The sequence below is a fragment of the Trachemys scripta genome, unplaced genomic scaffold, assembly GCF_013100865.1.
Source record: "Trachemys scripta elegans isolate TJP31775 unplaced genomic scaffold, CAS_Tse_1.0 scaffold_26, whole genome shotgun sequence".
Lineage (NCBI taxonomy): Eukaryota > Metazoa > Chordata > Testudines > Emydidae > Trachemys > Trachemys scripta.
This window is the reverse complement of record NW_023260511.1, coordinates 1,256,631-1,270,732: the sequence shown is the minus strand read 5'-3', so window position 1 is coordinate 1,270,732 and position 14,102 is coordinate 1,256,631. Positions and strand designations below refer to the sequence as shown.

General features: G+C 40.2%; 1 protein-coding gene across 9 annotated transcripts in view; it reads right to left on the bottom strand.

Moving 5' to 3' along the window:
- Positions 1 to 681: 681 nt before the first annotated feature.
- The window catches only part of LOC117870353 (ret finger protein-like 4A), a 39,630-nt gene continuing 26,209 nt past the window's right edge, over positions 682 to 14,102 (bottom strand). For 6 of the 9 annotated variants that reach the window (XM_034757489.1, XM_034757488.1, XM_034757491.1 and 3 more), the window contains 7 exons: positions 13,759 to 13,860; positions 12,040 to 12,060; positions 11,602 to 11,622; positions 8,075 to 8,095; positions 7,596 to 7,616; positions 4,671 to 4,697; positions 682 to 1,770 (listed from right to left, as the gene is read on the bottom strand). In XM_034757489.1, the coding sequence (XP_034613380.1) occupies positions 1,241 to 1,770; positions 4,671 to 4,697; positions 7,596 to 7,616; positions 8,075 to 8,095; positions 11,602 to 11,622; positions 12,040 to 12,060; positions 13,759 to 13,860 (743 nt within the window). In that variant the 3' untranslated portion in view covers positions 682 to 1,240. The remainder of the gene's footprint in view (positions 1,771 to 4,670; positions 4,698 to 7,595; positions 7,617 to 8,074; positions 8,096 to 11,601; positions 11,623 to 12,039; positions 12,061 to 13,758; positions 13,861 to 14,102) is intronic. The other 3 variants (XM_034757486.1, XM_034757484.1, XM_034757487.1) reach the window with 3 other exon arrangements.

Here is a 14,102-nt window from a genome sequence, read left to right as displayed (position 1 = left end):
AGGTGAGTCTTTACTCCACGTACCTAAACCATGCTTCACTATCAATGTTATTATTTATAGCCATCCTAGGGGGACCATGTGTATATTTGTACACAACATGCTGTAGAAATAAGTGTGCAGTGTAGATGCATCCATAAGAGGAACATCCTCTGTAGCAGAAGGGGAACAGGATGGCTACCCACCTCCTCTGAACTGCATTTACCTGTGAAGGATGAAATTGCTTTTAAAGGCTCCTCACTGGTGCTGATGGTAGCTGAGCTTCTGATGGTGGGGGGTGGAAGTAATATGCAGAGAGACTTATTCAGTTGAATATAGACCCAAATTATAATTATTAGTCAGACATGAATATGTTCTAATTATTGTACAGAAATATACTGACATTAAATTAGCAATAATATTGATGTCATTTTGTTTCCAAGGCCAATGCCAAGCACTGTTATGAAACAGTGCTGTATTTTCCTCAGTAAAATTCTCACATTTCTGTGTCAGAAACTTCATGTTCTTAAAAGGTTACGCAGATATCAGTAACTGCTAAGAGGCTGAACATTTATTGTATGGAAATTATACAGATAAGATGGCATCACAAAAGTAAACAGCTCTTCTTCTTTTTTTTGTTCCACAAAGATCCATCAGTATAAATTGTTATTGGTTTGTTATAAATTAATATAATGAGATATCAAATAACTAGGCTCAATCAATCAACTTTTATTAATGAAAAATATTAAGCAAAGATTAACACAGCATAATACAGAATGGAAAAGTCAATATGCTACCAACCAATCCTGAAGACAGCAGAGCAGCTGGTCAAAATTTCTCAAGATTGTGTGCATACCCCATCTGTATTTATACGTTACTCAAAGACTGGTTATACAATTTAGCGCAGACTCATTAGTATAATATAGGATATTTTTTGCTTACTTTTAGCTGTTAATATATCTTGTCCAGATAAACTAGTAGTTAGCAATGAAAATAAATTACATTTCTAGTTAATAGCTCTGTTTGTGAGAGCTCAGTTTTACAGATTCCAGTACAATCCCATTCTTTTATATGGGGAGCCACCCCTGCAGCATTAGCAATGTATGTAACTATAATTTCATAGCCAGTGATTTTTCACATCACCTTTCTTCTGGCTGCAAAGCAATCTGTTACTTTGGTTCAGTTTGGTCAACAGTGCCATGACACATCAAGGGGCTTTGGCTTAGTTTAGTCAACAACAAGGAGCCTCGCAGCCATTTTAAATTTATTCCTCTTCTTTAATTGAAGAAATTCTCATTGTTGTTTCTTTGTGGGAATTTTTAAAGAATGGATAAACCTCTCCTGAGAATGAACAATCGTTAAATGTGAACAACACAGACATGTCAGTTACACTGAAAAAGGTCACCTGCCTATCTTGGTAACTAAGGTAAACTCCAATTTTCTTGGGCTTTTTCTGCATCATGACCCGGGTCCATGGAACTGTTTTTGCCCAGTAATCTCTTCCACTCTGACCCAGAGCCCAGAATCCCTCTTTAGGGGACAGGGAAAGTTTTCCTTTTCTCTCTATGGATTTTATGGCCACCCCCAGGTCCCAGTCAGTGCTGCTCCCGACATCCACCTCCCAGTAGTGCTTTCCAGAGGAGAATCCTTCAGAGCCCAACACACAGACAGTCGAATCGAACCTCTCTGGATTTGGTAGAATGTTCTGAGGTTGGGCTTCATGTTTCAAACTCTTCTTATCCCCAGCAATGCAGAGGTTGGGGTGGGCTGTTCCTGCATCAAGAGTGATGTCATCTGCAAAGAGAGATTGGGTTTTACAAGGCACTGGTCTAATGTCTGTCTGAGCGGGGTTAAGAGAAGTTTACAGGGTAGACCCCATCCTGCACTCCTTTCTCAGGTGGGAATTTTGCCTGATTGAAGCCTGCCTGACAATGTTTTTTTGTTATATTGAAATATTTCAGATACATGAGAAAAGAACAGGAGTACTTGTGGCACCTTAGAGACTAACGAATTTATTTGGGCATAAGCTTTCGTGGGCTACAGCCCACTTCTTCAGATGCATAGAATGGAACATATATTGAGGAGATATATATACACACATAAAGAGAGCATGGAAAGTTGGGAGTTGTCTTATCAACTCTGAGAGGCCAACTAAGTAAGAGAAAAAAAACTTTTGAAGTGATAATCAAGATAGCCCAGTACAGACAGTTTGATAAGAAGTGTGAGAATACTTACAAGGGGAGATAGATTCAATGTTTGTAATGGCTCAGTTATTCCCAGTCCCTATTCAAGCCTAAATTGATTGTATCTAGTTTGCAAATACTCACTAGCAACCACACATCACTGAACAAAAACACTGACCCAGGAACCTATCCTTGCAACAAAGCCCAATGCCAACTCTGTCCACATATCTAGTCAAGTGACATCATCATAGGACCTAATCACATCAGCCATACCATCAGGGGCTCATTCACCTGCACATCTACCAATGTGATGTATGCCATTATGTGCCAGCAATGCCCCTCTGCCATGTACATTGGCCAAACCAGACAGTCTCTATGCAAAAGAATTAATGGACACAAATCTGACATCAGAAATCATAACACTCAAAAACCAGTAGGAGAACACTTTAACCTGTTTAGTCATTCAATGACAGACCTGCAGGTGGCAATTTTGCAACAGAAAAGCTTCAAAAACAGACTCCAGCGAGAAACTGCTGAGCTGGAATTGATATGCAAACTAGATACAATCAACTTAGGCTTGAATAGGGACTGGGAATGGCTGAGCCATTACAAACATTGAATCTATCTCCCCTTGTAAGTATTCTCTCACTTCTTATCAAACTGTCTGTACTGGGCTATCTTGATTATCACTTCAAAAGTTTTTTTTTTTTCTCTTACTTAATTGGCCTCTCAGAGTTGGTAAGATAACTCCCACCTTTTCATGCGCTCTGTATGTGTGTATATATATCTCCTCAATATATGTTCCATTCTATGCATCAGAAGAAGTGGGCTGTAGCCCACGAAAGCTTATGCTCAAATAAATTCGTTAGTCTCTAAGGTGCCACAAGTACTCCTGTTCTTTTTGCGGCTACAGACTAACACGGCTGCTACTCTGAAACCTGTCAGATATATGAGAGTTGCTTGAGATTTACATGAAACTTAAAGTGATTTGAATTATTTGAGTGGCATTCACAAGGGGGATATAGCCATATACAGCCAGCATTTAGGTGACACTGGCATTCACAAAACCCTTGCCCAGCTGCTGCCTAACCCTGCAGGCAGATACATTTCCTAAGCACCTAGATTTCCACCATTAAAGTTCCCAAGATTCCTAAACTTTGGCAACTGGATGTGCACTCAGCCACTTGAGTCCTGGCATTGCCAAGCAATTTTGTACCTAACTCATGCCCGCGTCCTATCAGGATTGACAAAGTAGGTCTCATCCTCTGCCTACTCTGCCTTTGGGGACTGATCCAATAGATGTGAGAGAGACAAGGTGTGTAAGGCAATATCTTTTATTGGACAAACTTCTCTAGGTGAGAAAGACAATCTTTCAAGCCACACAGAGCTCTTCTTTTCACCAATAGAAGTTAGTCCAATAAAAGATTACCTTACCCACCTTGTCTCTCTGATATCTTGGGACTGGCATAGCTATACACCAGTAGATGTGCTCAGATGAGGAGGTGCCACTCTTATGTATGCTTAAAGTTTAGCCCTTGCTTACAGGCCCTGATGAACTGGGGCCTTGTGAAAATGTTAATCTCTAAACAGCCAAGCAGATGATAGAGAAGAAAATTATTGCACCTATTATATTGTATCGCTGTACTTCCCTATTGTCTTTATTATTTTACCATCAATGTTATAATGGACTGTCTTAGTAACTAAAATAATATTTTGTCTAGAATCTAGACGTGGGAATTGAGAATCAGAACTGAGTTCTATTCCCTTCTTTGATACTGACTCAAGTGAGCTTGTTCAAATATCATAAGCAGTCTCTGTGAACTGTATATAATACTATCTTTAGTGAGCAACAGGTCCAGCTGGAGCTTTGAGATAACAGAAGAAAACTGCAACAAAATGCAAATTACTGTCATCACAGTCATAAATCACCATAATTAGAGCTGTCTTTCATCATCCCCTTAATGATCATTACTCAGTACCATACTCATTTTTTCCATCACCATAATCAGCATCAATCTCAAACCAACACCACCTCTCCCAGAGCTAACTTTTCACCACTGTTTTCATCAGTACCAAATGCCATCACAAGCTCACCCATTTTATTCTTTGCCACAACTACCCAGAATCATAACCCCTGTCATCATTACTCTTATTATTACAACCACTGCAATCACCACTGCCGCCACCTCATCTGTGCTTTTACCCTGCTCCAAATCCTGAGTCCCTGACTTAGTGTTTCCTCAGATAAAACTCTTATTTTGGGTGGATTCTGACCTCACATCAGTGAAAATAAGAAGTGACTCCACATAAATCCATGAAATTACACTGGTGTAAAATTGGTATGAAGTCAGCATCGGGTCCTTATATAAATGTGATTTTTTTCCCCCAAGTAAACACTGTGTAAAAACTGAGCATGGCTCTTAGGATAATAGCATTTTCTGGTATGTTTCTAGTTTGGTTACTGTATTAACACAATGATTTCTTCATCCTGGAAGAAATGTTTTCTGTTACCTGTTTTATTGCGAGCCCTTCTCCATTCTGAAATCAAGTGAGAAATAACAGACATTGAATTAAAAGAGGCCCATACTAAAGATTTTCCTGCTTCTGGCAATGGGATGTTCCAAACTGAGAAAGCATTAAATGGCTATTTAATTGTTCAGCAGGAAGAAGTGTTGATATTAATATGCACAAACGTGCTTAGAATGCACACACAGGTGTACTACACCTGTCTTACCTACATGTGGGCTCCTCTGAACTCCTATGATTAGAACCGGAGCAGGGTGTTGGTCTGCCTAAGAACTGCTTTGTCTGTCTTGACCTCAAGCCGATGCCTTATCTCATCATGTAATCTGCTCATTTTTGGGTGGTATGATTTCAGCTTTTTCTCTTACATTGACCAGCTCCCTCACACTTCCCCCTCATCCTTATATACTGTTTCAGACCACCACAGACTCTGTTAACAGCAATTCAAACCCCACTACTATTATTTACTTTGGGAGTGTGGCAGTACATCCCAAATGAGACAGAGTCTAGGGATCAAAGCCAAAAAGTGTTGAAATACTCAGCATGTCAACATCTAACTGTTAGGCATCTAGCCACCCAATGTAATTTGCAAGGCCTGAGTTAGGTGCCCCGGCATGGTGTAGATTGTAATTAATACATTAATCTATTATGAGATGGATATAAGAGATTAATATCTGGTAGGTTATGGGTAAAAAAATAGCTTAAGGTTTAAACTGAAATACAAGAAACCTACAGGCTTAAGTGTGTAAAATACTTAGCTTAGCCAAATTAGGCTTTAGGATTTAGGATAAATTGTCGATATTATAAAGCTAACTTACTCATGCTAACTTAATAATAAATCTGCTGAGCTTGCGTCTATGTTTCTATGCTAATGTTTTGAAAAGTAACTGAGTCTGGATAATAATGTCTATAAGAGTTAGAAACTATAAGATGACTGTTGATAGCCAGGGTGAAATGTTAGAGACTTCCTTAAAGTAATTTCATGTTACTATGGTGATAAGGTGATGTGAATGTTAATAAATTAAAGAAGAATTATCCAAGTGGCCTATGAGATTAAGAGTCCCCCATTATTACCAGGTGCTCCCAAAGATGGACATGCACATTAATGAACTTTGGTGGGTATATGCAAACTAATTATAAATGGGCCTGACAGATGACTGGAGCTCATCACTTCCTGAAGGTCATCATCTCTTGATCCTCAACAAGAGCCCAACACCTCTACTCTCCTTCACAATTCCATGTGGATATGTGGGTATGAAAGAATTCAAAATGCTGGTGCTGGACACTTTTTTTCCCCCTACCCATTGAAATGTATGCAACAGTTATATTAACTGGGGTATTCTATGTGAGAAGACTTTTAATAAAGGTACAGCTGATTAAATGTGATCATTGTTTCTTGCATGCACCTCAGTTCTCCAACAATGATGCTAGCTGACATGGTAGAGAGATAGGTGCTTAAAAATGGTCTCCACAAAAGCCAGCACACTGGACACAGTGACACCTAATTTAGCCAGTGGGAGATACTAAGCCCTGCCCCCTCAGAGAATTCATCACCTCAGTCTGGGCTGCAGGGAGGTGCCTATCTCCACTTGGGATTCTCAGCCATGAACTGTCTCCTGGAGTCAGGTGCCTAAACCATATCTTACATGAAAAGCAGCAATGTGTGCCCAATGCCACACAAAATGGCTGGGGAAGAGAACAACCTCTCTTTTAACCATTATCCCAGTTGTCATGGCACTCACCCAGGATGTGGGAGACTCACTTCTCACCTTCTGCCCTAATCACTGGGATGAAGGCTATAAGAGATGTCCAGAGCTGTGGCTAATGAACACTCAAAGAAGCTCAGTGTGAGGTGGGGAGGAGAAGTGATGAAAGGTTCTATTTGCATACTACCTTCCAATTCTGAGCTAGCTCTGCAGTGAGATGTTCACACTGTGCAGAATACGGCAGCTTGAAGGATGCCCTAAACTGTTGTGGTAACAACAGATCCCTGGCTATTGCACAAGGCAGATAGTGTGGATGCTGAGCTATGCCCCCTTTTTCCTGCCACACCATTTACACTGGGCCATAGGGAGGGTGAAATAATAGCTGTACATGATACAAAGATTCCCCAGTGCAAGAGGAATCCCCTAGTGCTCTGGTTCATTGTTTTTGGAGAAGTTTGTGTAGTCAAAGCACCATGAAGATGCTGCAATGTGGCTGAGAATCTGAAAGAAAACTTTTTTTTTTTTAATTCAAAGTGCTACTATTCCACAGTGCTACACAACAGGTAAAAGTGATATAATTTTCATCTTCTCAAAATGATTTTCCCAATTACTAACATATCATAAAAAATTACATGATGAAAAAATAAACGTCAGAAAACTTATGCTAGCCTCCTGCACACATTCAAAGATAAATTTTACAGAAGCGGAGTCATGATATTATTGGGTGTCTGTACTGTACTGTGATTCTTAAATCAGTCTTTCATTTTAGATGAAAGAAAAGAAGTACAAATATTCTAGGGTAATCAATCAATATCTCTTTTCATTTAAAAATAATCTTCTGAAGGCTAGTAGCAGCTGAGAAATCAAAAAGAACTTCCCCAGTCAGCAACTGCCAGTCTTCTCATTCATTGTCTTTCTTACACACCACACTTAACACATCACTCAGATTCAGTCACAGCTCTGAATCTTGCACTCGACAAGTAAATACAATCAAGGCCCTGTGTTCTTACAAAACTGAAGACCCAGCCCTCACCCCACTGACTCCTGTTTACAAATGTCCTTCTCCCCCCACAGATTACCACAACTATCTTACTGACAATGGTTTGAAACCTCAGTCTGTTCAAGGACCTCTAGTGATTCTAAGAAAATACGAATAAATTGTGCTCAGTCTGATTCACAATACTTTCAAAAATCAAAGCAAACCTACCATTCTCTTTCTGAAGCTCTTCTGAAAAACATAAAATTAAAATTCATTTGAAAAAAAAATTGCAATCCTTTAAATATTCAATATGTGCTGTAATATACAAATTTAAAGTATTGTACAGCTTCCATGCACTGCTGTACTTCCTTTGTGACACTCAGTGTATATCTACATAGACATATGTACCAAGGGGGTCTGTCATCATTCTACTTGGGAGGCTAGCCTGAGCCTCTGCCTCTGCCACTGTGTCCACAATGCTATTTATAGTGCCCTAGCAGAAGTAAGAAAAATAACTAGATACATGAATCCTCATCCTAGGTTGTGTGAGGTTTTCTTCTGCAAATTTAGAGAGAGAGAAAGGCATCCAAATCAAGGACTTTTTTTTTTTTTGAGGACAGTGAGATGAATACATCAATGATTCCTAGTTTCAGCACAGAACCTGCTCGTCTGTGAGTGAAATTGTTCACAAACCAACATCAACTTACTCATTTTCTCCTGGAGATTACCTACGGGACAAGAACAAATATTAGAATCACAGCAGCCATGCTTCAAAATTCAGCTGAAAGTGACTAGCCCCACTTTTCTGTGGAGTGTGAATATAGTTACTGAGTAGTTAAAAACGAGATACGAGAAGCTCAAAGTCCAAATTTAACTTGATGTGATTTGATCTGCAGCACAATGAAATCCAATACTAAGACAAGTGTTTGAGGCATAACACAGCAAAAAAAAAAAAAAAAGTCAATGATCTGACATGCGGTGGGAGGGAGCTAAATAATAGAATCATAGAATCAAAGAATATTAGGGTTGGAAGACACCTCAGGAGGCAGGGCCGGCTCCAGGTTTTCTGCCACCCCAAGCAGCAAAGGGAAAAAAAAAAAAAAGCCGATTGGCGGCACTTCGGCAGCAGCTCAATCGGGCCGCTCCATTCTTTGGCAGCAGTTCAGTGGCGGGTCCTTCGCTCCCTCTCTTCCTCTTTGGCGGCACTTTGGTGGCAGCTCAAAGAGGAAGAGAGGGACTGAGGAACCTGCCGCCAAATTCCCGCCGAAGACCCGGACAGGCTGCCCCAATAGCACACGGAGTGCCACTCCTTTGTATTGGCCGCCCCAAGCACCTGCTACCTTAGCTGGTGCCTGGAGCTGGCCCTGTCAGGAGGTCATCTTAACCCCCTGCTCAAGCAGGACCAATCCCCAACTAAATCATCCCAGCCAGAGCTTTGTAAAGCCTGACCTTAAAAACCTCTAAGGAAGGAGATTCCACCACCTCCCTGACATTGAAAACAGAGTATGTTTAGATTTTTATACTTCATTTATTGTTCTACCTCTTACGATAAGAAGTAATAGGACTAAAACAGAAACAGGGATGAAGATAACATGGCATATAGATAGAAAGATGACAGGGACACAATGAAGAAAACATCACAATGTGAGAAAAAGGTAAAAAGTGGTTTTCTGGAAAACCTTAATAGAAATATTAAAACTAAGTAAAATAAAAAGCTATATTCAGAGTCTAAGTTGAGCTCCCTTTTTCGTTTCATGTCTAGGATTTATATTTTCAATAGCAGCCACTGATTTTCAGTGTGTAATTTGAGACCTCCTGTGTCAAGAAATTTTGGAGTTGTGAGAGCTCAACCACACTGAAAATCAGGTGCAAGCTGTCTGAAGTGGGATATGTCAGACCAATAACAAGTATAATAAAACAAACAAACAAACAAAAATGTGATTCCTAGGCAGTAAGAAACATTTCTGAGCTGAGAAAAGAGGGAGGGAGAAGACAATAAATCAATTATAATTTTTTCATTGTAGAGGTTCTCTCTTATTTTTTGTCTTATATTTATTTATATTTTATTTTCTTGTATTTTATTTTTTTCTTTGAAACTCCCAGACAATTCCTTACATACTTATACATTTTTCTTCAGTATTTTTTGAAAAGAAAATCAGCATTTAAGCATTCACAAAATTGGCTGAACTCTCCCTTGGATAAGCACAAAAAGCTTAGGGGGTTATAAAGGAATGATTTGGGGGCGGGAGCACATTACTTATGAGGAGAGGCTGAGGGAATTGGAATTGTTTAGTCTTCAAATGAGAAGAAGGGCGGGGGGGGGAGGGTATTTGATAGCTGCTTTCAACTACCTAAAAGGGGGTTCCAAAGAGGATGTATCTAGACTGTTCTCAGTGGTAGCAGATGACAGAACAAGGAGTAATGGTCTCAAGTTTCAGTGAGGGAGATTTAGGTTGGATATTAGGAAAAAACTTTTTCTCTAGGAGGGTGGTGAAGTACTGGAATGGGTTACCTAGGGAGGTGGTGGAATCTCCTTCCTTAGAGGTTTTTAAGGTCAGGTTTGACAAAGCCCTGGCTGGGATGATTTAGTTGGGATTGGTCCTGCTTTGAGCAGGGGGTTGGACTAGATGACCTCCTGAGGTCCCTTCCACCCCTGAAATTCTATGATTCTATGAATGGGCAGGCTAACAAATGTTCTTGCATTGAGGAAAGACAAGGAAATGAAAATAAATATCTGTTTTCAGTTTAAAACATTCTTCTTAAGGACAGTAGCAGCTGAGAAATCAAACAGAAGTGTTTGAGATATGATACAGGACAAAGTACATCAAGGATCTGACCTTGGTTGGGAGGGAGCTAGATATAATGTCTTTTCTTGAAAACACACTTTACCTAGATTTTTGTGCTGCATTCATCATTATGTAATCTCATAGGATGAGAAACGAAAGGACTAAAACAGAGACCAGGAGAGAGAGAGAGAGAGAGAGCATGACACATAGATAAAAAGATTGAAGAGGAAGGATGAAGAAAAAATTGAAATGTGAGAAAAAAGTAAAATATGTTCTTTTGGGGAAAAAAACCAAAAAAACAGAGTTATGACCACTAAGTAAAATGAGATGGTCTATTCAGAGAGTCTAAGCTGAGCTTCCTTCTGCAACTTCACATCTTGGACTTAAACTTTCAATAGCAGCCACTGATTTTCAGTGTGTAATTAGAGACCTCTTGAGTCCAGGGCAACTGTACATTCTGTTGATTTAATTTGAAGCTGTATGTGCTCAGGAGGTTTGAAAATCACACCCAAACTCTGTGACACCGGAGATGCAAAATCAATGGCAAGTATAACAAAAAAAAATAGGATCCGTAGGAAGTAAAAGACATTTCTGATCTGAGGGAGAAGGGAGGCAGAAGACAAAGTTCAAGAAATAAAATATATTTTCCATTATACAGGTTTTTCTTTTTTCCCCCTTCTCTTTCTTTTTTGTGGGTATTGCACAAGGCAGGTAGTAGGGTTGCCATGCTCCCTTATTCCTGGCCACAGCCCTTGCACTGGGCCAGAAGGAGGAGGATATGGAAGCATGTATAGTAGCTGCACACATACAAAGATTCCCAGTCCAAGGTGAATCCCGTATGGCTCAGATCCCTTGTTTTATTATTATTTATTATTATTATTATTTATTATTTGGTTTCCGTTGTTTGTGGAGTTTGCATAGTCAGAGCATCATGAACAAGCTACTGTGTGGTTGAGCACCTGAAACAAGCATTTTTTTAATTAAGAGGTACTAAAACAGTAGTGTGCAACATTTAAAACAGATCTAATTATCATCTTCTCAAAATGATTTTCCTAATTAATAATACACACCATATCCTGCTGTAATTTCATGCTGTAGTTTATTTTCAGGATTTAAAAAAAAAATCCTGAAAATAAATTACAGCATGAAAAAATAAATACTATAGAAAACTTATGCTAGGCTCCTGCACACTCTCAAAGATAAAATGAAGAGAAGAGGAGGCAAGGCATTAATGATGAAAGAAAAGAAGTACAAATATTCTAGGGTAACCAACCAACTTTCTGTGGGAGAAAACCATTACAGTTCTCTTATGGAGTTAAACAGAAATCTGTTGACTAATGAACTCTCCTTGGATTGGGGAAAGGCAATAAAAATGAAGAAATATCTCTTTTCACTTAAGAACGTTCTTCTGAAGGACAATAGCAGCTGAGAAATCAAAGTGAACTTACCAAGTTCATTCCGGAGTTTGTCTGCAAAAGAACAGTGTAATTTCAATTAAAAATTGAGTGTACAGGTTTTATCTTACCTCACTGAAGGAGCTGTCCCTGCAGACCTTGCCAATCATCAGCTGCCAGTCTTCTCATTTATCTTCTTTCTTACACACCATACCGGACACATCACCCAGATTCAGTCACAGCTCAGATTCTTGCATTCCATAACTAGATAAAATCAAGGCTCTGTGTTCTCACAAAACTGGAGACCCAACCCTCACCTCACTGACTCCTGTTTACAAATGTCCTTTTCCCACCATAGATTACCACAGCTACCTTACTGACAATGGTTTGAAACCTCAGTCTGTTGAACAATCTGTAGTGACACCCACAGTCTACAAGTAATTTGTGCTCAGTGTGAGTAAATATAAACTCCAAAAATCAGAGTAAACCTACCATTTTCTTTCTCAAGCTTGTCTGAAAAACATAAAAGTAAAATTTACTTCAAAATAATACAAGTCTTTCAATATGTACTGTAGTATCCCAATTTAATGTAATGGATAGATTCCCTGCTTGGCTTCACTTCCTTTTTGACATGTGGGGTATTTCTGCATGACAGCTGTGAGGTGTGAGTCCCAGATTGGGTTCGTGTCCAATGTGTCAGCTTTAGGTGGCCGCAGCAGCCCAGGCAGTGGCTTGGGCTTGGGCTATATGCTGAGGTAAGTACCCAGAGGATCAGGTGGTATTGTACTTTAGTGCTAGCCCAAACTGATGCCTTTGCCACTGTGCCCACCCTGCTATTTTTAGTTTCAGCACAAAGCCTACTTCTGTGTGAGTGAAGTTGTTCACAAACTTTTTTTTTCCTGAAGATCACCTATGGGCATAGTGTCTTTTAAGACAAAATAGGAACGCAAGGCCACTTTGCATTTAAACATCATAGTAAGTTATCACCCACTGTACAGAATACAGAGTTAAAAGGCAGAGATGTCACAGGCCTGTTTCTCCAGGTCAGTTTGGGTAGAGACATAATAGGATGCTGACAATCCCCATATTCCAAGAGGCACTACACTACCTCCATCTGGTGCCATGCAAGCAAAGCACATGTGCAAACACCCACTAGCTGGCTGACCATATGCCTGACTCAGCTTTTCTTCTCTCCTCTGCCCCCATGACCACAAGTTCAACTCTTTGGTTTCTGTGTCTCACCAACTGGTCTTCAGCCCCAGACAAAGGTCGTTTAGTCCAGCCCCTGATGCTGAGGTAGGACAAGGTAAACCTAGATCATTCCTGACAGGTGTCTGGACTAGATGATCCCTTGAGACCCCTTCCAGCTCTACGTTGGTTGGACATTAGGAAAAATTTCCCAACTGTCAGGGTGGTTAAGCACTGGAATAACTTGACTATGGAGGTTGTGGAGTCTTCATCGTTGGAGATTTTTAACAGCAGGTTAGACAACAACCTGTCAGGAATGGTCTAGAAAATACTAAGTCCTGCCACGAGTGCAGGGGACCGGACTAGATGACCTCTCAAGGTCCCTTCCAGTTCTATGATTTTATGATTCTATGACCATACATCTTTTGAAGTAGAGGCAGAAGTTGACTTAGTGTCTCTGCCCCCACTGTTGCAGCTCTAAAAGCCATGTGACTTTAAGTAAGGCTTATGCTTCCTGCTCTAGAGACTGGCCCTTAACTGGGTGATGGACTCCAACAATGAAGACTTGACATAGACAAGTCTGTTAGTATTCAAGGGCCAGATCCACAAAGGGAATTAGGTGCCTATGTCCCAGTTTTGGTGCTACTGTAGGGTACAAAACTCCAGCTTAGCTGCCACTTAAACTCAGTGCCTACATTTTTAGGGTAAAAGACCCCTATTGGATGATATTTCTGCCCCTGAGCATGCATACTGTTGCCTCTTTCTAACAAATTGATTCTTTTCCAATGCAGCCATTTGGCAATCTGCCTTCCCCAGCCAACAGATGTTCTGCATCGTTGTTTCTCTTACCATCTGGCCATCTGCTGTCCCTCCCATAGCAAGAGGCATGTCCATTGTGGACGTGGTGAGGGACTCTTCTCTTCTCCTCTCCGAGGCCCAAGAGCAGAAACACTTGCGATCTCAACTCTCTCACCTGGCCCCTTCCCCACCTTCCTCCTCCTGATCTGCCAGTAAAAAACTCACTCGGGTCCTTTATGGTCTGTACGATCTTCTTCCATGGTTGGATGACTTCAGAAATCATAGCAATAATGCCTTTGGGCTGACTGTCTTCTTCCTTCCCACTTTCTGAAAAAAGGACATACAAATAAATACATTTAGACATATAGAGGGCACCCCCTTTTAATTTTAGAGTTTCTCTGAGTAATGTCAGACTTTCAGAAATGAATGAACAACTTTTCCTGGACTGGGTCCAGAAATATATACATAAATAGAATGCAGGAGAAAAAAATCATTGTTTTTTTAATCTATGGAATCTCATTCTTAACTCAAGATGAGATATCCTCAGCACAGGAACTAAGGGGTAGAGA